At 44.3% G+C, this 27,021-nt stretch overlaps 1 protein-coding gene across 1 annotated transcript in view; it reads right to left on the bottom strand.

Moving 5' to 3' along the window:
• Positions 1-27,021, bottom strand: part of WWP2 (WW domain containing E3 ubiquitin protein ligase 2) — a 153,203-nt gene that overhangs the window by 49,278 nt on the left and 76,904 nt on the right. Inside the window, exons 6-7 of the mRNA XM_023210309.2 lie at positions 21,470-21,597; positions 4,547-4,757 (exon numbers count right to left, since the gene is read on the bottom strand). Coding sequence (XP_023066077.1) covers positions 4,547-4,757; positions 21,470-21,597 — 339 coding nt within the window. The remainder of the gene's footprint in view (positions 1-4,546; positions 4,758-21,469; positions 21,598-27,021) is intronic.

The following is a 27,021-nucleotide window of genomic DNA, read 5'->3' as shown; positions in this document are numbered from 1 at the left end:
CATATTACATAGGCCTTTTTAGGCCTTCTTAAGGATTTGGGAATTTATTCACAAAGACAATACGAAGCCACTGGAGCATTCTAAGTGGTGAAAGGTCATGATCAGAGTTTTATTTTTAGAAGTTAAAACAGGGCTGGGCACAGTGGCTCATGCCTATAATCCCAGCACTTTGGAAGGCCAAGGCAGGAGGATTGCTTGAGCCTAGGTGTTTGAGACCAGCCTTGGAAACATAGCGAGACCTTGTCTCTATGAAAATAAACAAAATTAGCTGGGTGTGGTGGCAGGCGCCTGTAGTCCCAGCTACTCAGGAGGCTGAGGTGGGAGGATCACTTGAGCCCGTGAGGCTGAGGCTGCGGTGAGCCAAGATTGCACAACTGCATTCCAGCCTGGGTGACGGAGTGAGACCATGTCTCAAAAAAAGAAAAGTTAAAATAGATTGGGAAAGGGTAAAAACAGTCACTTGAGTGACAGATCATGGTAATTTGGTCTGGAATACTGCAAAAGCATGTGGCCAAGTGGGCAGATGTAAGAGTTGTTTAAGAGAATCATTGTTTCAATGAGAACACATGGACACAGGGAGGGGAACGTCACACACCGGGGCCTGTCAGGGATTCGGGGCTAGGAGAGGGATAGCATTAGGAGAAACACCTAATGTAGATGATGGGTTGATGGGTACAGCAAACCACCATGGCACATGTACACCTACATAACAAAACTGCACGTTCTGCACATGTACCCCAGAACTTAAAGTGTCATAAAAAAAAATCGTAAAATAAAATTTTAAATAAAAAAAAAGAGAGAATCATTGTTTCATTTAACTATTTCCTGGAGTCCCACTATGTGCCAGGCTAGGTACATATGTGCCATATGTGCTAGGTGCTGGACACGCAGAGGCAAATAAGAAAGACACAGTCCCTGCCTGTATGGCACCTAGAGTATGGTGGAGGAGATGGTCACTCAATAAATTGTATGCAAATTACACCTGTGATAAACACAAAGCAGGATCAGTATGGGAAGCTGAGACAGCACAGTCTGGAGGCCCAGAGGCAGGGCTTGATGACTGAATGGATGTCAGGGACAGGGAAAGATGTATGGCTTGAAGGTCACCTGGGCAGATGGTGGCACCATTCCCAGGAGGAAGACCAGGTTCTAGCCCGGATGGGATGGGTAAGACGATGAGTTCTGTTGGGTTGAAATAGCCATGTGGCACCGGACCTGCCGTCTCTTAAATAGTAACAGATATTTGTCTAATGAAAGAATGAACAGTGTAAAACCTCGAATATAGACCTTAGGCACTAGTAGATACTCAATTCAGACGCTGCATTTATATATCCTCATAAAAGATAAAGGCATTCTGCAAACTCAAGAAGATGCAATTCCTATGAAAAGGCACTCCAATCCCTGCGCCACAATACATCTTTGTTGGTATTGGAATTAGAAATGACAGATTTCATTCTCTCATTGGTTCCCTGACTCTGAACACCAGGAGTAAGTTAATAACCTGCCTTGCCTGGATCTCCTAAACTTTTAAGTCAGCTGGGGTGGGGATGGCAGGCCTGTGAACTGGAAGGATCGCTGGCAGAAATCGTGCTCTCTCTGGCTTCCATCAGCCAACCAAAAGCCTGCCGTGCTCCCTCTTAGACACTCAGCAGTGCTAGTCAGTCTCCAGGTAGGTGGCTGATGATCTCCAGGCCCTGAGTCAGCCCTCAAAGCCCTCCTAGTCATTTAGAAGGGCACATGGAAGCCATCTGGGCTGGAAAACTGGGTCTCCGACACCCTTCTCTGGGCTATTGTAGATGTTCAAGGGGGGAGCAGCCTCCCCAGGCCCACACGTGGGCCTCATCACGTTCTAAATGCCCCAAGGAGAAGATGCTGTTCAGGCTCTACCTCAGAAACATGTTTCAGCCTCTGGCAGGATGAGGGAGGGGAATCGGCTTCCCTGGGCTGCTGGATCTGCCAGACTTAGAATAAAGAGCGTTTTCAGAGCCTGGAGTTTTCCAGCTGCCTGGAAACAGGAAGTGCCCAATCCCCGAGAACAGTAACCCTCACACACGCCCTACATAAAGACATGTTGAGCCATTAGCCCTAATTGCCTGTGACTGACACAGGAGTGAGGCCGGCCTTCCAGGCATTCGCTCAGCGGAAAGAAAACAAACAGCTCACTGGGGACACAGGCGGCCATTTTCTCTCCTTTCTGCCAACATGATTCTGCTCTGTTCCCCCCAAATTATAACATAGAGGCTTCAAATTATAAACCAAACAAAGGTCTTTCGAGTATTCCTTACCACATACGAAAGAGAAATATCTCTGTAGGGAGTAGCTGGACACAAAGCAATTGATTAGTGAGCTTTTCACTTTAACCTTCACTAAAATCAAAAACCTCACAAAAAACGTCTCAGAGCTGCCTCTCAATCCTGCCAATTCTCTCCAGGTTTGAGGTACGAAGGAATGCTGAACAGGACTTTCTGAAGAGATGGAGTTAGGTAGCGTGGTGCATGCTAGGAAAACAATACGTATGTGGTAAAGGTCACATATGCCTTCAGGTAAAGGATTTTTGTTTTGACAATTGGGTTTTTGAAAGTGGCTTAAGCCAGCCTGGGCAACATGGCGAAACCTTGTCTCTACCAAAAAAAAAAAAATATATATATATATATATAATAACAAAAATTATCCGGGCATGGTGGTGCAGGCCTATAGTCCCAGCTACTTGGGAGGCTGAGGTGAGAGAATCGCTTGAGCTCAGGAGGTCAAGGCTGCAGTAAGCCAAGATTGTACTATTGCACTCCAGCCTGGGCAACAGAGTGAGACTGTGTCTCAAACAACAACAGCAACAACAACAAAGAAAGTGGCTTAAGAATAATAGAATAAGGAGATGGGATAAGGGAGGGGAAAAAAAGAATAATACAACACCTTGTAGTCAAGTAAGAGGCCTTACACCCTTCCTTTTTCCTTCATGAATTACAAGGGTTCACAGGACACACACTGCCAAGTCATCGTCAGCCAGATCACCAGCAACTAGAGTGATACAGATGTGGGTTTCCTCCGCACCAAACTGGTAACCAGGAGGGGCAGTGGGAGCTGGTCCCAACCGTGATCAGAGCTGCTGATCTGAGAAAGGGCTTCACCTCCTGGTTCAGAAGCATTCCCTTCCTTTAGGGCCCCTTCACAACCACTTGAAAAATATCACTTACCAGGTGTAACACCCGCCAGTCAGTGAGGGCTTCATGCTCACCATCTTATTTGAGTCCCTTAACTTCCTGGGGAGATATGTATGATGATTATCTCCACCTTACCAAGAGGCTAAGTAATTTGGCCAAGGTCACATGGTGGGGGGATTTCAAACCCAGAGCTATTTGATTCCCAGGTCCATGCTTGTAATCTCCACTCACGATATAACCAAACTCGAACTTCCCTTTGGCTTACAGGGGCCATCTTCTTATCATCCAAGGTCTTTGCTGTCAGATTTATTTAATTTTTATTTTTGAGACGGGGGTCTCACTCCGTAGTCCAGGCTGGGATACAGTGGCGTGATCATAGCTCACTGCTGCCTCTCCTGGCTCAAGCAATCCTCCCATCTTGGCCTCCCCAGTAGCTATGCCTACAAGCACAAGTCACTGTGCCCACATTTGTGGGGGGGGGGGGGGGGGGGGGGGGGATCACACTATTGCCCAGGCTGGTCTCAAACTCCCAGCCTCAAGTGATCCTCTGACCCCAGCCTCCCAAAGCATTGGAATTGATTGGCACATGAGCCACCATGCCATCTGATTGAACTAAAGGATGGCAAGAGGGCCGGGTGTGGTGGCTCATGCCTGTAATCCCAGCACTTTGGGAGGCCGAGGCAGGTGGATGACATGAGGTCAGGAGTTCCAGACCAGCCTGGCCAACATGGCGAAACCCTATTTCCACTAAAAATACAAAACAATTAGCCAGCGTGGTGGTGTGCACCTGTAGCCCTAGCTACTCAGGAGGTTGAGGCAGGAAAATCACTTGAACCCAGGAGGCAGAGGTTGCAGTGAGCCGAGATCATGCCATTGCACTCCAGCCTAGGTGACAGATTAAGACTCCATCACAAAAAAAAAAAAAAAAAGGATGGCAAGAAAACTTGTAGCTTATGTTAACTGAAGTCCCAGTTATGACAATAACATACAGCAATATTCACAGCCTAAAGCCCAACTCCTGCATGGGCTGATAAGAAAAAATTCAAGAGACAAAAGCTGTTTTCTAGGCAGTATCTAGGTGAACACCCTCCAATGATTCAGGAAAGCAAAATGAGCTCCTTGTTCCATAAAAGCCACACTCTTTGAGTCAAGCTGTTCATTTCAAGTCACGGTACAAGGTAGCATTGATTCTGCCCCAGGCAACTGAGATTCTTTTTAAGATTTATGTAGAACAAGCAGTTCTTCCACACCTCCCTTGCTTCAACGCACAGCAGCCTCCCCAGAGGCTACTAGCCACTAGGTAATAAATAACCACGTTGTTTCTGCCCCCGTAAAGGAGCCTCAGTCTTTGGGGAGGAGAGATCTTTATGGGACAGAAGGCTACTCACCCGGCGGGCAGAGCGTCGGGGGCCTGGGCAGCCGCTGGGAGCTGCTGTGTACCCGAAGTGCTGGGTTCCTCTCCTTCAGCCGGTGTGGCTGGGGCAGGGAGAGAAGTCGTGTTGGGATTCGGGGTCACACTCAAGGGTGCAGCAGGTGGGGACGTCACACCAACAACGGAAGTTTCTTCGGGATCTGTGGCTGTTGTGGGTTCGTCATTCACTGAAGATGCACAAATCATACTTTAAAGATCAACTAAGAAAGAATTTTATTTATACTTGCTAGGTTTTTCACTTAATAGGCTAACACGGTATCTATAATGTTATCCTACACGTATTGGGCGAGAGCAAAAAGTTTTACAAAACATGACTTTGGAAAGTACAGTAAAGTCATTAATGCCTGTCCAAAGGAAATCAGGATGAATCTGAAATAAATACATTAACACTACCTTTTTTACATAACTTTATCAAGTTGTTCTAACATACTATGGTTATATCTACATTTATTGCAACAAAAGAGTAGCAGGAAAGATGAACATCACAGGAATGTGTTGGGGCTGGACTCGGTGGCTCACACCTATAATCCCAGCACTTTGGGAGGCTGAGGGGAGTGGATCACCTGAGATCAGGAGTTCGAGACCCACCCGGACAGCATGGCAAAACCCCGTCTCCGCTAAAACACAAAAATTAGCTGGGCATGGTGGCACATGCCTACAATCCCAGCTACTTGGGAGGCTGAGGCAGGAGAATTGCTTGAACCCGGGAGGCAGAGGTTGCAGTGAGCCAAGACTATGCCACTTCACTCCAGCCTGGCAAAAAAAAAATTTGCCTGACAGCAAAATTCTGTCTCAAAAAAAAAAAAAAAAAGTGTTGGGGCTAAATGCAGCAAGGCCAAGTTTATAGGGTCACATCCTTTTCTTTAAATTTGTCATTTGCTTGCTAGACAAGACTAGCACCTTCTTTCAAAAAGCTCATACACACTGAAGAGGCAGAAAACTTCCAATAATGTGCTCATTCTTTTAAAGGCTCACGCTCAAAGTAGGAAGCAAGAATGGCTCACAGCTAAGGCTCTTCTCTCTGAGATAACAGACAATGAGACAGAAGTGAAACACACTCGTCTCCAAGTCTCCCTATTTCACCATCTCTTCACTTCTTTGATGATCACTTATGTTCACAAGGACCCCAAGGTGCACTGCAATATCCTCTAACTCAAAAAAGGATCAAATAAGGTTTCAAAGAACTGTGGTTCTTTGGAAGTGATAAGCTATATGCAGAGAATTTTCCATATATGTGATTGCATATGTGTACATGTAGACTAAAATTTCATAGGTAAACGCCTTAGTCATCACTTAGCCTCATCTTCCTAATGCAGAAATTCTTTTTGTTGTATCCCTAACAAGTGGCTATCCAGATTCTTCTTGAACATTTCTCACAGAGAGCTCACTACAGAATCATCCCATTGTTGAACAGATGTACTTGCCAGAAAGTTGGTGGGGGGTTGTTTTGTTTTGAGACAGAGTCTCGCTCTGTCACCCAAGGTGAAGTGGAATGGCGCCATCTTGGCTCACTGCAACCTCTGCCTCTAGGGTTCAAGCAATTCTCATTCCTCAGTCTCCCAAGTAGCTAGGATTACAGGTGTGCGCCACCACACCCAGCTAATTTTTGTATTTTTAGTAGAGACAGGGTTTCACCATGTTGGCCAGGCTGGTCTCAAACTCCTCACCTCAAGTGATATGCTCACTTCAGCCTCCCAAAGTGCTGGGATTACAGGCATGACCCAGAGGACCCGGCCCAGAAAGTTTTTTGTTTTTTTTTCCTCTTCATATGAGGCTGATTGTATTACCTGGTCTGAGTCTCCCCATCTCTATCTCCAAAGCAATTCAAACTATCTAAGCCAGACACGTAGATACTTTGCCTCTAATTCCAGCACTTTGGGAGCCTGAAGCAGGAGGATTGCTTGACCCAGTAGTTCCAGACCAGCCTGGGCAACTTGGTGAGGACTCATCTCTACAAATAATTTAAAAGAGTAGTTGGGCACGGTGGTGCCCACCTGTGGTCCCATCTACTCAGGAGGCTGAGGGAGAATCACTGGACCTCAGGAGGTGGACGCTGAAGTGAGCCATGATTGCACCACTGACAGGTGACAGGGTGAGACCCATCAATCAATCAACCAATGAACAGCCACTGTTTCATGTTAGTATTCTCATTTCTAGTAATTCAGTGTTTCTAGGCAGCCCCCCTTTCCCGATCATCTGGCTGCCCTCTTCTAGATATCGTCTACTGCCTCTTCTAGATAATCATATCAGGAACTGAACATAATAAATCAGATACCATGAAGCCAGCAGAGTCAGATTACCAACTTAAATACCAGGTAACATTTCCAGAACACCAGAATGTGCAGGCAAGGTGCAAAGCCCTTTGGATTATCTCATTTAGGCCTCACACGCAACCCCACAAGTTAGTTACAATTGATATCCCCACTTAACACTTAAGGAAACTAAGGCTCAAAGAGGTTACAATACCTCTCAAGGTCATATAGCACCTAATTCACACCATGCTGTCTGCCTCCAGAGCCTAAACCACTTGTCACCATGCTCTACTTCTCCCTCTCTGCACATCCTCTAATTCAACCAAAGATTATAATACCTCTTAGCGACCACATGATCCTATTGGCACACATGGGACTGGTGATCAGCTGAAAGTCAAATTTTTTCATACGATGTGATGGACGCCAAGCTAGATCTTAACAAATGGGTAGGAGGCTGATGCTAGAAATTGCCTACGATTTATTCACTTGTTTTCTCTGAAGTATATAAAATATTGCCTTTCACACAGGCTAAATTAGTTGTTTAATAAATGACTAAAAAAGTCTTGTGCAATTAATGTTTCCCTAACAGAAATGCAAGGCTTGATATTTATATTCCTATTCTATCTCAGGTAAGCCAGTAAAACACAACAGATGGCAATTCACTTTATGCACATCTACACATTTTACTCAATTTTTTAAAAAATACCATGACTTTTTTCAGAGCTAGATGAATTTATTCTAAAATTTATTAGGAAAACTAAATACACAAGAATAGCCATGAACATTCTAAAGAAGAAGAGTGGTGTGTGTGTAGGGGGAGTTTGTAAAAGAGTGGTGTGTGTGTGTGTGCGCGTGTGTGTTTGTGTGGGTAGGGGGAGTTTCTAAAGTATTAAAACATACTACAAAGCTACAACAATTAAAACAATATGGTACTGATGCATGAATAGGTGTGTCAATCAATAAGGAAGTCCAGAAATAGGCTTAAATAATTAAATAATTCACAGAAGACTGTGAAATAGTAATATTCTAATTCTACCACACCTTCTTCATTTATTAGCTAATAATACTTCTATAAAGAGAAACCTCCCCTTATCAACTATTTGGCTACCTAGAGGTTCAGTTTGTAAAGAAAAGGCAGGAGAAATACTTGCTTCCTTCCCTTTGTTTACCAGTTTTTAGGATGAGTTTATTTTCTTGCATCCTCAAAATATGAACAATGAGGTTTCATTTTGTTTAAGAATCTTTATGAGGCACTGGATTTAAACATGCTGTAAAATATTTCAATCCATTGTGTTTTTTTTGTTTTGTTTTGTTTTGTTTCGTTTTAAGACGGGGTCTTGCCCTGTCACCCAGGCTGGAGTGCAGTGGTGCAATTATGGCTCAGTGCAGCCTTGACCTCCTACGCTCAAGCAATCCCCTTGCCTCAGCCTCTCAAGCAGCTGGCACTACAGGCTCATGCCACCATGCCTGGCTAATTTTTGTTTTAATTTTTTGTAGAGACAGGGTCTCACTATGTTGCCCAGGCTGCTCTCAAACTCCTGAGCTCAAGCAATCCTCCCACATCAGCCTCCTGAAGTGCTGGGATCACAGGAGTGAGTCACTGTACCCAGCCTAATATTGTTTTTGATCCTAAAATTGTCCCCATCCTTGGTTGGACTTACTGGGGAAAGGGGAGGTGAACGAAGCTCTTCAAATTAGCTTCAAATACCGTGGGAAAATTCTAAGATAATTACTAAATGAGAAAGTGCAGAACAATGTATACATGTGCTATCATTTGTGAGTTTGTGTGCATACACACGTGTGTGTTTTTTCAAGGAATAGATATACATATACTTGTATATTCCAAGAATCTTTGAAAGAACCACAAGAAACACAACAGCGGGCCTTGGGGTAGGAAACTGAAGGTTAGCAGAATAGGAAAAAGACATTCTTTATACTGTTTAAGCTTTTATTTTTTTAAAGTTTTAGTAACATATATGTACTACTATTAAAAATAATTATTATGAAATAGTTGACCATGAAAAGAACAAAAGCAGAGCCCCCATGGCATGCCAGGGGAGGAGATCCTCCAATGACCACTAATTGGATCTGACTGTTCATGCAGCTGCAAATCTAGTTAGAAGGGTTCCCTCCAGGGCTGTACATGTCCACAGGCCTAACCAAGAGCCTGTGACTCACCCTAGCTCACCCATAGTAGCTCTTCTGTTGAGGAGTTTGTGCAGGGTCGGGGTGCGGGGAGGGAGAGCATCAGGAAGAATGGCTAACCAATGCTGGGCTTAATACCTAGGTGATGGGTTGATCTGTGCAGTAAACAGCATGGTACTCATTTACCGATGTAACAAACCTGCACATCCTGTACGTGTACCCCGGAACTTAAAATAAAAGCAGGAAAAAAAAGTTTGTGCTACACCTTGAGTTCAGATTTGGAAACAGAGAAATATGAAGGCTAGATATCCTAGCATAGACAAGCCTTCTGTGCCCATGAGTATTCACAAGTACCCCTCTTCTGCTCTCAAAAAGTGTGTGTGTGTGTGTGTGCGCGCATTCTTAGAACATGAGAGCTTGAAAGAACCTCAGAAGTCAATTCACCCCATCACAGCTCATAGTCAGGAGAAATTAAGTTCTAACAACGCATTACTGACTCAGCGTCACGCTAGTCAACCAGAGACAGGGTACCATACTCAACCCCAATGGGGCTTCAAATAGAAAAACTGGATTGTCAAAGACAAGGAGTTACAAGTCCATCATGCCTTACAGAATTACTGCTTTTGTTTTTTTTTTTTTTTTTTTTTTGAGACGGAGTGTCACTCTGCCATCCAGGCTGGAGTGCAGTGACATGATCTTGGCTCACTACAATCTCCACCTCCCGGGTTCAAGCGATCCTCCTGCTTCAGCCTCCCAAGTGGCTGGGATTACAAACGTGTGCCACCACGCCTGGCTAATTTTTGTATTTTTAGTAGATACGGGGTTTTACTATGTTGGCCAGGCAGGTCTTGAACTCCTGACCTCAAGTGATCTGCCAGCCTCAGCCTCCCAAAATTCCAGGAGTACAGGCATGAGCCACCACACCCGGTCTGCTGTATTACCTTTTAACTCTATTCAATACAGCCAATGTTCTCTAACTTTTAATCCTAATTATTTGAGGTACACCCGCATCTCCCCAAAAGGACTGCACCCATCTTGAGAGCCAGGGCAGATTTGTTTCCCGCATTTTTCACTACTTCTACTTTCTGTCTCCTGTGTTCTTGCTTCGTCTCTTTGCCCATATCAGCCATCTTCCCTGGACGCCCTCCCCACCCCTGCAGCCCAGGGAGAGCATTCCACACTGTGAAGCCCACAGTACCCATGGCCTCGGCTCCTCAGCCACACAAGCCCCTGTGACATGTGCTGTTTTGACTTTGCTGAGGTGTGATTTCAACTTTTCCGGAACGAGATCATAGGGCAGAGACCCTCTCTTGTATTGCTTCCCATTGTCTGTAGTGCTTAACATTTGCTAAATATTTGTTCAAGAAATACTTGTTCAATAACCCCAATAATCTAGCAAAGGAAAGATATTTGATTGGATAGAAGAGTCTTAAAGGGAAAAGAAAAGAAAAAAAATACAAAAAAAAAAAAAAATTAAAAACTATTGGGAGGCCGAGCCAGGCAGATCACGAGATCAGGAGTTCGAGACCAGCCTGGCCAACATGGTGAAACCCCATCTCTACTAAAAATACAAAAATTAGCCAGGTGTGGTGGTGGGCACCTGTAATCCCCGCTACTTGGGAGGCTGAGGCAGGAGAATTGCTTGAACCTAGGAGGCGGAGGATCCAGTGAGCTGAGATCACGCCACTACACTCCAGCCTGGGTGACAGGCAAGACTCCATCTCGGAAAAAATAAATAAATACATAAATACATAAATACATAAATAATAAAAATTTTAAAAATTAAAAAGTAAAAAATAAAAGAAAGATATTCAAAATAAAACCACCTGACATTTGTATAACACTATCATTTACAAAACAGGTTCTTTTGGCCGGGCACAGTGGCTCACGTCTGTAATCCCAGCACTTTGGGAGGCTGAGGCAGGCGGATCACCTGAAGTCAGAAGTTCGAGACCAGCGTGGCCAACATGGTGAAACCCTGTCTCTACTAAAAATACAAAAATTAAGCCAGGCACAATGGCTCACAACCGTAATCCCAGTACTTTGGGAGGCCAAGGCAGGCGGATCATTTGAGGCCAGGAGTTCGAGACCAGCTTGGTCAACATGGCAAAACCCCATCTCTACAAAAATTAGGTTGGACACAGTGGTTCACCCCTATAATCCCAGCACTTTGGGAGGCAGAGGCAGGGGGATCACTTAAGGTCAGGAGTTCAAGACCAGCCTGGACAACATGGCAAAACCCTGTCTCTATTAAAAATACAAAAAATTAGCTGGGTATGGTGGCACGTGCCTATAGTCCCCACTACTCGGGAGGCTGAGGCAGGAGAATCGCTTGAGCCAGGGAATGGGGAGGTTGCAGTGAGCTGAGAGCACGCCATTGTACTCCCGTACTCCAGCCTGGGTGACAGAGCGAGACTCCCTCTAAAAAAAAACGCACACACAAACAGGTACTTTTTGTTTTATTTTGCACTAAGTTGGATATTATTTTCAGAAAATCTGAAAAGATAGTATGCCCTTCAACCACTTTCCCTTAATAATACTGTCTTATAGAATCATGGCATATTTGCCAACGCTAAAATAATAATTAGTATACTACTATTAACTAAAGTTCAGACTTTATTTGGATTTCACCAGCTTTTGCACTAATGTTTTCTTTCTGTTCCAAGATCCAACCCAGGATCCTGCATTGCCTTTAGCAAGTTCACTTTTATTAGCTCACTGATCCTCCCAATGCCCTTATGAGGAAGATATTATTATTCCCATTTCACTGCAGAAAAAACTGAGGCTCACAGAGGGACCACTCAGAGAAGTGCGTGCAGTCAGCAAGTAGCAGAACCAGTACTCAAACCAGAACACCACGAAGTAAAAACAGTGGGCGTGGGGAGCGAAGATGGCTTCGATGTTTCCCAAATGGGAGGGAAAGTGGGGTACCAAGGAGGGAAAGTGGGGGTACCAAATGGTAAGCAGTAAGATGGCAGTTGCATGGCCTCTGCTTTCTATAACCCTGGGTATTTCACAAGGTTCCCTCTGTGATGTTGGTTAAACATTCTAACTTTATGAATCACATATTCATTCAGGACTGAGACACACTCTAGTCACGGCCAAAAAAAAGATCAGGAATTGGAAATTCTTTTGCTTAATCCTAGAGACACTGCCAGCCCACTGTGTGTTCCAAGATGCTTAGGTGTGTATGGTATATCACAAGTTCGTGGTGGACACTCAGGATTTTTCGGCCCTGCACTCGAGCACGTAGAAAGCCAGCACCAATAACAACAGAAGCTCTTTCTACTGAAGATCAGCTCATAACGTGTGGGCCACGGTAAAGCAGTTGGTGTCTTTCACCCATGAAACACAAGCAACTGCACTGCCAAGGCAGCTGATCAAGTCAGCTCTTCACGAGAGCAACCAAAACCGGACCAAGATTTCGTAATTAGCACGGCATGGGATGACTGAAGCTCATTTTCATATAAAGAAAAGCAGTTATATTACATGGGGGAAAAAGGAGCAAAACTTAAAAATGGACAAAGCCATACTGGGTTACCTGATTGATGGGAAGGTAAAATCCTTCCTCGGTTTATATACAGATGAACACGATTCCTACTTACATCCCACTGTGCTTCAAAGAATTCAAAGTCTGAAATTCGTTTTGAAAATGTATGAACGATCAAAGAACATCATGGAGGGAAAAAAAAAGGCAAAACTAGCTCTTCCAGACATTAAAGAAAATACGATAACACCTCAGTAATAAAAATCATACGGGACTTACTCAAAACAAGAAACAAATTCTCACCGTATGTAAGAATGTGAAAAGTGATCAACACTAAATAAAATCACAGTAAAAAATGACACGATTTACTTAATGTCTCTGGGATAATAGGATCCCAGTATAGAAAATAATTTAGACCCAGTCCTCATTGTATATATGTACATGTCTATATAATATATGCTATGTATAAATATATATTTATAGTTATATATTATAGTGATACATATATCACTATAAACTCCAATGGGATATTTATTTTGATAACATAACATCATGAAGAAAGCAAGTGAAAACAGAAGAAAGTATTTATCTCTGCAGATCCAATGTGGCTATAAAGAAAAAAAAAAGTATCTTATTTTATAGACAAGAACTTTTACATTATTGACGCAAAAAGTGAAATTATACACATTTTTTAACTGCACTGGCCTAATTATTTTTAAAATTCTTGAATCCTTGTCTGCAATACTCACGGAAATAAGATAAAATGCAAAACAGTGATATGAGAAAATTTATAATCATAAATATAACAGATAAAACTTGCAGCTTCACATGTCATGCCCATCCTAATGGGCATGACATGTTAAATATAGAATTACCATAGTAATTCCACTCCTAGGTATACAACCAAAAGAACTGAAAGCTTGGGCTCAGATACTTGTACAGCCAGGTTCTCAGCTGCATTATTCCAATAGCCAAAAGGTGGAAATGATCCAAATGTTCATCTACAGATGAATGGAGAAACAAAATATGGTATGTATACACAATCAAATATTATTCAGCCTTAAAGAGGAAGGAAATTCTGATACATGCTACAACATGGATGAATCTTGAAAACACCACGCTAAGTGAAATAAGCCAGACATAAAAGGACACGTTAGTCCACTTATATGAGGTATCTAGAATAAGAAAATGCAGAAACAGACAGGAGATTAGGGGTCACCATGGACTGCGGGAGAAGGGTAGGCAGGTTGGGGGGAAATGTTATTGTTTAATGGATACAGAGAATCCATTGGGATGATGAAAAAGTTCTGGAAATGGACACTGGTGGTGACAGTTACCCAACATTGTGATTGTACTTAATGCCACCAAATTACACACCTAAAAATGGTTTAAATGGTAAATTTCGTGTTGTGTGTTTTTTACTACAATTTTTAAAAATTGTACCTAGAATATATTAAGAGCTTATATAAACCTCTAAAATAAACTTCTAAATCTTTGAAGGACAAATGATCAAATACTATGAAAAGAGATACAGTAAAAAAGAAACACTTAAGTAGTAAATGAGGAAATGCAACAAGGTTAAACATTTTAACTAATGAGGTGGCACTTAATACTATTAGCAAAAAATTATAAACCAATATTCATAAGGTTGCAGAAAAAATAAACCTCACATAACACTTTATGAACATTTTGGACTACTTTGGATATATGATTAATCCTCTTAGAAAGACAGTCTGCTCATACGCACTAGAGCTCATTTTTTAAAATTCACATATTTTGACTTAAGAATTTCACTCAAGAAGAAACAAAGCTGTATGCAGGTATTTACAGCAGAATTTTGTTTTGCAACAGGGAAATACACAAGAATTAAGGAATGGTTAGATGAATTACGGAATATTAACTGCGAAATAGTATGAGGTCACTTTTAAAAAGCAAAGAAGAAGAGCACATAGATGCATGAAACCATGTATAAAAACAGGCTGGGCAGTGGCTCATGTCTGCAATCCCAACACTTTGGAAGGCCGAGACAAGAGGATCGATCCAAGCCAGGAGTTTGAGACCGGCCTGGGCAACAAAGTGAGACCCCCATTTCTACAGGAAAATTTTAAAAAAGAAAAATGAAGTGAAAAAAAAAAAAAAATATATATATATATATATACACACACACACACACACACACATATTCATGTTGTCTAATTAAAACTCCATGAAATTACTCATAAAGATAAAAGCTCTGTGCCAGGCACCCTGCCAAGCACTCTGCATGTTTTATATACAGGCATACCTTGTTTTGTTGACTTGAACTATGTGATTTTTTACAAACTGAAGGCTTGTGGCAACCTGACATCCAGCAAGTCTATTTCTCAACATCATTTTTCCAACAGCATAAACTCCCTTCATGTTTCTGTGTCACATTTTGGTAATTCTCACAATATGTCAACGTTTCCAACTTAAAATTTTTCGTAGTTGTTATTTATATCTGTCATGGAGATCTGTGACCAGTGATCTTTGATATGTTACTACTGCCACTGTTTTGCAGTGCCACAAACCGCATCCATATAGAATAGCAAATTTGGGCCGGGCGCGGTGGCTCACACCTGTAATCCCAACACTTTGGGAGGCTGAGGCAGGTGGATCACCTGAGGTCAGGAGTTCGAGATCAGCCTGGCCAACACGGTAAAACCCTAGTTCTATTAAAAATTCAAAAATTAGGAGGGCACGGTGGCACGCGCCTATAATCCCAGCTACTGGGGGGTGCTGAGGCAGGAGAATCGCTTGAACCCAGGAGGCGGAGGTTGCAGTGAGCCGAGATCACGCCATTGCACTCCAGCCTGGGCGACAGCATGAGATTTTGTCTCAATAAATAAATAAATAAATAGCAAATTTACTAATAAATATTGTGTGTGTTCTGACTGCTCCTCCGACTGGCTGCTCTCTCTCTCTCTCCTCATACCCTACAATGGCCTCTAAGTGTTCAAGTGAAAGGAAGAGTCACATGTCTCTCGCTGTAAATCAATACTAGAAATTATTACATTTAGTGATAAGGAAGGTGGGTTGAAAGCCAAGACAGGCCAAAGCTGAAACTTCTGTGCCAGTTAGCCAAGTTGTGAATGCAAAGGAGAAGTTCCTGAAGGAAATTAAAAGCGCTACTCTGGTGAACACTTGAGTGATAAGAAAGTAAAACAGCCTTACCAAGAAAAGAAGATCAAACCAGCCTCAACATTCTCTTAAGCCAAAGCCTAATCTGGAGCAAGACCCTAACTTTCTTCAATTCTGTGAAGGCTGAGAGAGGCAAGGAAGTTGCAGAAGAAAAATTGGAAGATAGCAGAGATTAGTTCATGAAGTTTAAGAAAAGAAACCTCAAAAAGAACATAAAAGTGCAAATGAAGAAAATGCTGATGAAGAATCTGCAGCAAGTTATCCAGAAGATCTAGCTAAGATCATTGATGGGGTTGGCTACACTAAACAACAGATTTTCAATGTAGACAAAATAGCCGCCTATTGCAAGATGATGCCATCTTGGACATTCATAGCTAAAGGGAAGTTAATTCCTTCAAAGCTTCAAAGGACAGGCTGTCTCTCTTCTTAGAAGCTAATGTCGCTGGTGATTTTAAGTTGAAGCCAATGTTCACTTAACATTCTGAAAATCCTAGGGCCCTTATAAGTTATGCTACATCTACTCTGTTTGTGTTTTATAAATGGAGCAACAAAGCCTGGATCACAGCACATCTGTTTGCAGCATGGTTTACTGAATATTTTAAGCCCACTGTTGAGATGTACTGCTCAGGAGAAAAGATTCCTTTCAACATATTACTGCTCGTGGATAATGCACCGGGTTACCCAAGAGCTCTGATGGAGATATACAAGGAGATTAACATTGTTTTCATGCCTGCTAACACAACATCCATTCTGTAGCCCATGGATCAAGGAGTCATCTTGTCTTTCAAGTCTTACTATTTAAGAAACACATTTTATGGCTGGGCACAGGGGCTCACGCCTATAATCTCAGCACTTTGGGAGGCCGAGATAAGTGGATCACTTGAGGTCAGGAGTTTGAGACCAGCCTGGCCAACATGATGACATCTTGTCTCTAAAACACAAAAATTAGCCGGATGTGGTGGCAGATGCCTATAATCCCAGCTACTTTGGAGGCTGAGGCACAAGAATCACTTGAACTCGGGAGGTAGAGGTTACACTGAGCCATGATCATGCCACAGCATTCCAGCCTGGGCAACAGAGCGAGACTCCATCTCAAAAACAGAAAATGAAAAAAAAAAAACCAAAAAAACCCCACAAATACATTTTATAAGGCTGTAACTGCCATAGATCATGATTCCTCTGATGGATGTGGGCAAAAATCCATTAAAAACCTCCTAAAGACTCAGGCCTACAATCCCAGCACTTTGGGAGACTATGGCAGGCAGATCACCTGAGGTCAGGAGTTCAAGACCAGCCTGGCCCACCTGATGAAACCCCATCTCTACTGAAAATACAAAAATTAGCTGGGTGTGGTGGTACATGCCTATAATCCCAGCTACTCCTGGGACTGAGGTAGGAGAATCGCTTTAACCCAGGAGGCGGAGGTTGCCGCAGTGAGCTGAGATCATGCCATTGCACGCCAGCCTGGGCAACAAGAGCAAAACTCCATCTCAAAAAAAATAAAAAAATTAAAAAAAATAAAAACTAAAAAGGACTCACCATTCTAGATGCCATTAAGAACATTTGTGATTCATTGGAGGAGGTCAACATATCAACACAACAGGAGTTTGGAAGAAGCCCATTTAAACCCTGATAGATGGCTTTGAGGGGTTCAAGATTTCAGGGGAGGAAGGAAATGCAGGTGTGGCGGAAACAGCAAGAGAGCTAGAATAAGAAGTGGGCCTGAAGATGCTACTAAACTGCTTCAATCTTATGAGAAGACTGGAATGGATTAGGAGTTGTGTCTTATGGATGAGCAAAGAAAGCAGTTTCTTGAGATGGAATCGACTTCTAATGAAGATGCTGTGAACACTGTTGAAATGACAACAAGGATTTAGAATATTCCGTATACTTAGTTGATAAAGCAGTGGCAAAGTTTGAGAGAATTGACTCCAATTTTGAAAGATTTTCTACTGTTGGTAAAATGCTATCAAACAGCGTTGCGTGCTACAGAGAAATCTTTGATGAAAAGGAGTGTCAACTGATGCGGCAAACTTCATGTTGTCTTATTTTAAGAAATTGTCACAGCCACCCTGACCTTCAGCTACCACTACCCTGATCAGTCAGCAGCCATCAACATCGAGGTGAGACCTTCCACCAGCGAAGAGATTTCCACTGGCTAAAGGCTCACATAATTGGTAGCATTTTTAGCAATAAAGTATTTTTTAATTAAGGTATATGCATTTTTTAGACATAATGCTGTTGTACCCTTTATGGACCACAGTATAGTGTAAAGGTAACTTTTCTATGCACTGGGAAACCAAAAAATTCATGTGACTTGCTTTTTTGTGATATTTGCTTTATTGTGGTAGTCTGGAAGCAAACCCGTAATATCTTGAAGCTATGTCTATAATGTATTCCTGATAACAACTTATGAGATATATACTTTTGCTGTAATTTTTTTTTCTTTGAGACAGGGTCTCACTCTGTCACCCAGGCTGGAGTGTAGTCGTGCCATCTCAGTTCACAGCAACATCTGCCTCCTAGGCTCAAATGATCCTCCTGGCTCAGCCTCCTGAGTAGCTGGGACTACAGATGCATGTCACCACGCCCAACTTTTGCCCTAATTTTATAAATGAGAAAACTAAGACCCAGCAAGTCACTGGGCCTTAAACACATTAAAGATGAAGAACCGGAACCTGACCACAGCTGATGCAACTTCTTTTTTTTTTTTTTTTTTTTTTGAGACAGAGTCTCGCTCTGTTGCCCAGGCTGGAGTGCAGTGGCCGGATCTCGGCTCACTGCAAGCTCCACCTCCCAGGTTCACGCCATTCTCCTGCCTCAGCCTCCCAAGTAGCTGGGACTACAGGCGCCCGCCACCACACCCGGCTAATTTTTTTTGTATTTTTTAGTAGAGACGGGGTTTCACTATGTTAGCCAGGATGGTCTCGATCTCCTGACCTCGTGATCCGCCCGCCTTGGCCTCCCAAAGTGCTGGGATTACAGGCTTGAGCCACCGCGCCCGGAAAGCTGATGCAACTTCTGACTGATGTGTATGGAAATTACATTTAGGGAAGAAGTAAAATACGTAAATTTGGGGGTAAAGTCTTCAATAAAGAATTAGCAAGTAAATCATTCCATACAAGTCTCTATGAAGGGCTATGCCATTAGTCTATTTCTTGATTCCACCACTTTCGGAACTTAGAAATATAATATTTACACAGACAGGCTGCCATTCACTCTTGTTTTATAAAAATGGATACTTTATCGTTGTGACAACATAAAAAAACCACCTGGAATCCAGCTCCAGTTTGGCCCCAAATTTCTTTTTCATGCATAACTGCAGCGTGCAGCCAAAAAAGGCTGCTAAATAAATCTCGCAAGTCTGTGGAGACTCTTCCAGGAGGCAGAGCTCCCCACCACCACCACCTTGGAACCGATCCTCAGAGTTCTCACAGCAGCAGACTGAGGGATGAAGATGTCCTCATTCACACCCTCAAAACCCCTCTGGTCCTGCGCTGCTGAAGAGAGGAGCTTCTGCCTGCTCCCCACGGCAAACGTGACACAGTTCTGTACCCTTGGGGCAGACGTTATATCAAGTACAGGCTGCCTATGAGGTAAAGGTGAAACAACATCACAGCAGAAAGGGGAGAGATGGACATCAAGGCCTCAGCACTGGAGTGGGCAGAAATCCCTAAAATACAACTGCCCTTCAGAGACAGATCTTAGGAACAGGTTTGGGCTTTGAGAGACACCACCATGAAATATTTCCAAGGCAGTCCGAGGTTAGAGACACTCAACTTTTGAAGACACAGCTGGCACCTGCCTTGTCTGCTAGAACATAATGTTCCTAGAGATAAGGACAATAAGTAATGGTACCTAAAAATAAAAGTAGGGGAAATACAGCTCTATTGAAATGTCTAAGAGTGACTCAAGGACTATCACCAAAGAAAGTCAATTCACCAATAGTTTTTATAGGAAAAGTAGAAGTAGCTGCAGGAAACCATGATCCCAATAACACAGGCCTCTGGCAGAACAAAGCCACTGGTAGCTCCGCCATGGCACCTGGGAATCAGTTGGTTCCTAAAAGCCAGTCCCCCGTCCCCATTTGTAAACATTGCCCTCCTCCACAGCCACTGAGTTTTCTAAGAGAAAAATGCTCGCAGAGCTGCCTATGGTTCTCTACACCATGGTTCACGGCCATCACTTTGCTGTCGCCTTCACACAGACAGGAAGGCCAGGCTCAGCTACCACTGGATGTTCCAGCACGAGGATACAGTGGGTGGTCCAGGGGCACCAGGCGGCTGAGATGGCAGCCCCAGGACTCCCTATCTGCAGCTCCTCCTCTTCCCCAAGGCTCAGGGTGAGCTAGTCAGTTCACTCAAGGCCTTCAGGCAGGTCCCAAAGTTCAGGGAGGAGGTCAGGCCACTGCACTCACAGTGCGCTTTGTAGGACACAGACCACTCCATCTTGTGGTCCACTGAAGACGACAGGGTATCCAGGCAACAGTAGCAGCCACAGGGACTCTGAAGCCCCCATATGGTGCTGCCAGAGAACTGAAGGGTATTACAAAGGAACTCAAATCAATTTCTTCCACTCAGTAAGTTTGTCACACAGAGGTCACTTAACAATGCCACAACAACACTTCCATGAAGAGCCACGCTGCTCTGAGTCTTCTGGCCTTCACGCCACACCTCTGCCGTCACGAGCATTAGAAAACTATCTCAGCGTCACCTACCAGTTTCAACGCCAGCATTCCTCTACCTACAGTTCATGGAAGCGAAACGTCTACATCCCTGCCCAACTGCCCCAAATGAAGACAAACTACCAAACGACCAGCTGTCACTAAAGATTTGACAGTCTTTGAGAAGTTTAGAGAAATGAATGGGTTTGTTTTTTCTTTTTCTTTTTTCTCTCTGTCCTGATGAGAGAGAGGGAGAGCAGGACGGAAAATGAGTTGTTCTGAAATAGGTCCTTCCCGTCTCACTTACGGGGAAGCAGAGCCAAGTGTGGGGAAGCTCTGTGTGCACGTGGACGGGACTGTCTCCTCTCAAATGGGGCCCCCGTCGGGATGGCCCCAGCACACCCCCAAGTAGTTACCTGGCTTTGCCCTAGTCAGCATCCCAACCCATTCACTGGTGGTACCATCATCTGACTCAGCTCTTAGCAACAATACTTAGTCCTATATTTTCTTAGTCTGATAATTCCCTTACGTGAAGGAAATAAAAAATATGCCATGTATAAATGAGATAGCCTCCCCAACATGAAATCCAATGCTGACGAGAAATGAATAGAAAGGCCAGGCGTGGTGGCTCACGCCTGTAATCCCAGCACTTAGGGAGGCCGAGGCGGGTGGATCAAGAGATCAGGAGATAGAGATCATCCTGGCTAACATGGTAAAACCCCATCTCCACTAAAAATACAAAAAATTAGCCAGGCATGGCAGCGGGTGTCTGGAGTCCTAGCTACTCGGGAGGCTAAGGCAGGAGAATAGTGTGAACCCAGGAGGCGGAGCTTGCAGCATGCCACTGCACTCCAGCCTGGGAGACAGAGACTCCATCTCAAAAAAAGAAAAAGAAAAAGAAATGAATAGAAAGACAGGACTTTTTATTTCTGTGCAAATGAGTATTTTAGAAAAGCGCAGTCATATGGAGAACAACCATGGCTATACAGAATATGGCAGAGATAGAAGAAGATGGGTCAGCAGAAAGACTGATGGATTCAAATCCAGTTTAGTCCTAGAGCCTTCTGATGCCCACCCTCTATTCTGACACAGTGGGCAGGATCCCATGTCCACGTTAGAACGGGTGAGAGCCCACGGCTTCAGTGCAGGCTGGCGTGCAGTGCCATCACTCACCTGTGCCATTGGCCAAGCCACTGTGGCCTGAGTTCTTGACGGGCTGGCGGTGCCGGCTCCGAGCACCTGGGCTTTGCTCGCCAGTTGCTGGGGTTGTTCTGGCTGCAGCACCTGAATGTCTGTGCGTCCTGGGGGTTCAAAGTAGAAAGCAGACAGACATAAGTCACTGAAAAGGACAGAAGTGTTTCCTGCCTAAGTCATCATATTCCCTTCTCCTGCCATTTATTGGAAACAAGACCTTTAATAGCCCCTCTAGTTTTGGATTCAACAGAAGCTGGTTCCAAGCAGAGAGACCCAGGGAAGTTTCCTTTTTGGTAAAAGCTCAGAGGGTAACTTTGCGTAAACTTTTCCACTTCAAGTAAACAAATCCAAAGTGAATTGCCCCTGCATCAGAAATAATTGGCAAAATATCCTGTAACCATCACATTATTTTTATTGGGCTCAAATGGTACAAATAAACAAGAATCACTGACAGGCTCAGATGAAAATTTCCCCCTTAGGCAAGAAGAGCTTTTATCCAAAGCAATTTTCTCTATAGCTAGAAAGATAATTCCCTTGGCAATAAAAGTCAAGGGGCATTAAACAACTTTTAGTCAATGCGTATGGTGACACTTTTTGTTGTTGTCGCTCACTTGTTAGTTTGTTTAGAGACAGGGTCACACTCTGCTGCCCAGGCTCGAGTGGTGCGATCATAGCTCATTGCAGCCTCAAACTCCTGGGCTCAAGTGATCCTCCCACCTCAGCCTCCCCAGGAGCTGGACTACAGGCGCATAGCACCACGCCCGGCTCATTTTTTTATTTTTGGGGAGATGGGGGTCTTGCTGTGTTGCCAAGGCTGGTCTCGAACTCCTGAGCTCAAACGATCCTCCCACCTCAGCCTCCCAAAGTGCTGAGATTACAGGTATAAGCCACTGTGCCTGGCCTAGATATGTTTTATCTAGAAAAGATGACTCAACAATCCATCCAAATAAATGAGAAGTAATACAGAAATGGACCCAAATCACAAAGAAAACTAGGGGATTTAGCAGCAGAAAACCTATCAGTCATCTTCAGAGAACACAAGGCAACAGGCAGCATGCGCTCTCAAGTTCTTTCTGTAGCTTGACTTTGCCCACTCAGTGAAAATGTCTAAGCCTCCCTGTCTTTCGGTTCATCTGTTTCACCAAAGGAGGCTCTTCTACTACTTGGTAAGCATCTACTACTTTGCAACTGTGAGATGGTTCAAACACCATCCAGTGAAGAAAAGATCACCCCTCTCCAGGCAGAGAAACAGAGGCCCAGAGACAATTTGTACCACGCAACATGGGGCGATAAGACTACTCTCACCAATAAAGGTGGTTGGGCACAGTGGCTCACGCCTGTTATCCCAACACTTTGGGACGCCAAGGCGGGAGGATCACTTGAGCCCAGGAGTTTGAGACCAGCCTGGGCAACATAATGAGACCCTACCTCTACAAAAAATAAACAAAATTAGCTGCACTACTGGTGCATGCCTGTAGTCCCAGGTACTCAGGAGGCTGAAGTAGGAGGATCAGTTGAGCCCAGAAGGTAGAGCTTTCAGGGAGCTAAGATCACATCACTGCACTCCAGCCTGGGTGACAGGGTGAGTGAGAGAGTGTCTCAAAAAAAAAAAAAAAAAGAGGTCAATAAATAAAGGTAACAATAATGGCTATAGAAGTACATAATATTCACTGAACTCTAACATTATGTTCCAGGCACTGTGTGTGCTATGCACGTTACATATATTTTCTCATTTAACATGGGAACCCTAAAGGTGGGTTACTATCATTATCCTCACTTTACAGATAAGCAAACAGACACAGAGAAGCTCTACAGAAAGTGAGCCAAAGGATGTAAAGATTCATATCCAGGCAGTTTAATGTCAAGAGCCCAGGCTCTTAAGTCAGAAGATGGGACAGGAAGCCTGAACTCAAGCTGAATTCCTCTTGGGCCATTTTTTTGCTGGTCATTTGGACAATGGTGAAATTAAGAGCTATGATAGAAAGTTCCCCAGTGGGAGGATCCACCCCCAGCAGAACAACCCTGCTGGGAGTCTTCGGTCCAGTGTGTTGGGATCATCAACAGGAGGCTCCTTGAGGGATAGGAATCACCCTCACCAACTACCTTCTCTAAAGTAAGAAACAGAATTTGACAAGATGAACATAAACCAAAATCTTAACGGTCATTATCTTTGGATATTGGGAATACAGAAGCCCTTTTGTGCTCTTCTAGATTTTTCCAGCTTCCTTCATTGAGCTTGTATACTTGTGAGTAAGGAAAAAAACATGAATTTTTGGCTGGGTGCACTGGCTCACACCTGTAATCCTAATGCTTTGGGAGGCTGAGATGGGATGATTACTTGAGCCCAGGAGTTTGAGACCAGCTTGGGCAACACAGGGAGACCTCATCTCTACCAAAAATTTAAAAAAATTATCCAGGTGTGGTGGCATGCCCCTGTGGTCCCAGATACTTGGGAGACCAAGGCAGGAGGATCACTTCAGCCTGAGAGCATGGCAAAAGAGTGAGACTTTGTTTCAAAAAAAAAACTTTTTTTTAAAGTTTTTCTTGCCCCCAACCTCCAACAAAAAAAAAAGGAGAAAAATGGAGAAACACAGCAAACTCTGGAGTCCCTCATACCTAAACACTACATGGCAATAGAGACAGGGCACAACAGAGCTGTGGAAATAAAGAGTCAATGTGGACTCTCTTTTTCCATCTTAACTTTTTCCTTGAGCTAATTTCATAAATCAAAAGCTGTTGGCTGGATGCAGCGGCTCATGCCTGTAATCCCAGTACTTTAGGAGGCCGAGGCAGGTGGATCACCTGAGGTCAGGAGTTCGAGACCAGCCTGGCCAACATAGCGAAACCTCATCTCTACTAAAAATACAAAATTAGCCAGGTGTGGTGGTACGCACCTATAATCCCAGCTACTCCAGAGGCTGAGGCAGGAGAATCACTTAGAATCTGGGAGGTGGAGGTTGTAGTGAGCCAAGATTGTGCCACTGCACTCCAGCCTGGGCAACACAGAGGGAGACTCTGTCTCAACAACAACAAAAAAGCTGTCAACCACACCTCACTCAAAGATGAGTATTTCAAAGTTCCCACTTCATGGGAAGAAATGTTCACCGTAAGCATTTTACCACAGCTCCTCCTCAAAAGTGGAACAAGCACAAATGGGGAAAGGCAGGCAGCCCTCAGCAAGCTGGTGCGTGTGTACGCGTGTGTGTGTATATTTGTGTGTGTATGTCTGTGTGTGTGCGTGTGTGCATGTGTGTGCATATGTGTACATGCTGAGGGCAGAGAGCTTAAGAGAGAAAATTGGTTAATAGAAGGTTTGTTTCAGCCAAGGATCCCTTTACTAGGACAAAAAACCTCTCTGATTTGGAACCTGCTGCCCCCAGGAGCAAGCTGGACCCCTCAGGGAGCTGCAGAACCTGCAAAAAGTACACTGTCAACCCCTCAAACGGACCTGCCCATGATCAATTCCAGCCCCGGGTTCCTTGTCCCGCTGCAGAGGGACATGACAGAGCAGCTGGGCATGACAACAGGGTGGGTCCCATTACTCCCTGGCCCCGCCCTCCCTTCCCAGAAAGGGCATGTGGTCAGCGTGGAGAGAGAATACTTTCAGAAACACTTAACCACTAATGATAGCGGCTTACCCTGAATGATGGGCAGGGCAGGGCGGGATCAGCCCTAAGCTAGGGGCAGCTGGGACCACTTTGCATGAACTGCCGCCTCCCCGCCCGTGGCCAGCCACCACCCCCCAACACACACGCATGCCACATCCCCTCTCCCCAGATTCCCTCCTTGCCCTAAATCTGGAGTTACTAGTTTTGGGCTCTTGTGTTACCTTAAAAATAAGACACTTAAAGGAAGAGAAGGCCTCAACATCTGAGACAACTCCTCTCTTCAGCAGTTGCCTCTCTTGGAGAACTCAGTTAACCCATAAAAGATGGGATCATATCGTGATGAAAAGTTGGCCCAGATGCTGAAACCACACATCGTGGACCAAAATAGCACCCACACAAATGCGGGGTGATAGCTGAGACAGTCAGGCTTGGCTCTGCCCATGGCTTCAACCTTGGTCCGAACCCCCTTACCATTTAGGCGGAGGGGAGGAGTTATACAGCCCCCAAGGCAGGCAGAAAGCAGTTAGAACAGTCGTGCCAGTCAGGCCAAACTCCACAAATGGTTTTAAGTCAACTCATTATAGAAATTCAGCTCTCTTTGTAGCACGCCCTTCTCAGGAGGCGGTGTGTCCTCACCCAAGGTCCTCTCTCAAGAACTGAGGCCTCCTGAAGGAAGGCCAGTCACAACCAGGACCCATGCTCCCCAAAGCGGTTCTGACGCAGATGAGGTCCCCAGGACAGGGCTGCTCACTGACACTTGGTATTTAAGCTTTGACGGTCGCAGCTCTGGCCTCCATCCTCAGCTACACCCTGACAGCCAGAGCCTTGGGTGTCATGGGACATCTGTCCTCACCCTTCATGAGGGCTACAGAATTGTACTCAGTCATCCTTTTCTGAGTGTTAGGCCCCGTTCTAGAGACAAAACAGAGTCCCCGACCTCAACGAGCTTCCACCTTAGTGGAAATGCAGTGATTTGTAATTCTGCTCAGACACAAATTTCCATCACAGCACACAATGCTGCTTTGGGGAAGCTACCTGCTGGTGAGTGAGCCTGGCTGACCATGTGACAGTGTCACCTCAGTGCAGCCGTGTTGACCATTGTCACCTTTGCAATGGTTCGTGTGAAGTAATTAAACAAAACAGGACTGTTTGTTTTTTTTTTTTTTTTTAAAAAAAAAGCCTTGGCCAGGTGCAATGGCTCATGCCTATAATCCCAGCACTTCAGGAGGCTGAGGCAGGTGGACCACCTGAGGTCAGTTTGAGACCAGCCTGGCCAACATGGCAAAACCCCATCTCTACTAAAAACAGAAAAAATTAGCTGGGCATGGCGGTGCAAGTCTGTAGTCCCAGCCACTCGGGAGGCTGAGACAGAAGAATCACTTGAACCCGGGAGGCAGAGGTTGCAGTGAGCCAAGATTGCACCACTGCATTCCAGCCTGCATGACAGAGCGAGACTCTGTCTCAAAAAATAAAAAATAAAAACAGAACTGAAAGCAAGACCTCAGGAGAGATATTTGCACACACAGGTAGACAACGTCATTATTCACAATAGCCAAGAGGTAGAAGCAACCCACCGTCAATGAATGGATAAAGTATGGTGTATGCACACATGTGAGTATTACTCAACCTTAAAAAGGGAGGAAATTTGGACACAGGCTACAACATGGATGAACCTCAAGGACACTACGCTAAGTGAAAGAAGCCAGTGGCAAAAAGAAAAATCCTGTGTGGGTCCATTTAAATGGTACCTGGAGTAGTCAAACTAATTGAGTGAGAAAGCGGGATGATGGTTGCAAGGAGCTAGGGAGAGGGGGAAATAGGAAAGAAATTTATAGAAAGCAAAAATATCTATTAAAATGAGGCTAGGTGCAGTGGCTCATGCCTGTAATCCCAGCATTTGGGGAGGCTGAAGCAGGAGGATCA

This window comes from Piliocolobus tephrosceles, chromosome 17 (genome assembly GCF_002776525.5).
Source record: "Piliocolobus tephrosceles isolate RC106 chromosome 17, ASM277652v3, whole genome shotgun sequence".
NCBI lineage: Eukaryota > Metazoa > Chordata > Mammalia > Primates > Cercopithecidae > Piliocolobus > Piliocolobus tephrosceles.
Note: the sequence above shows the minus strand (reverse complement) of the source record. Positions and strands in the feature narration are given on the sequence as shown.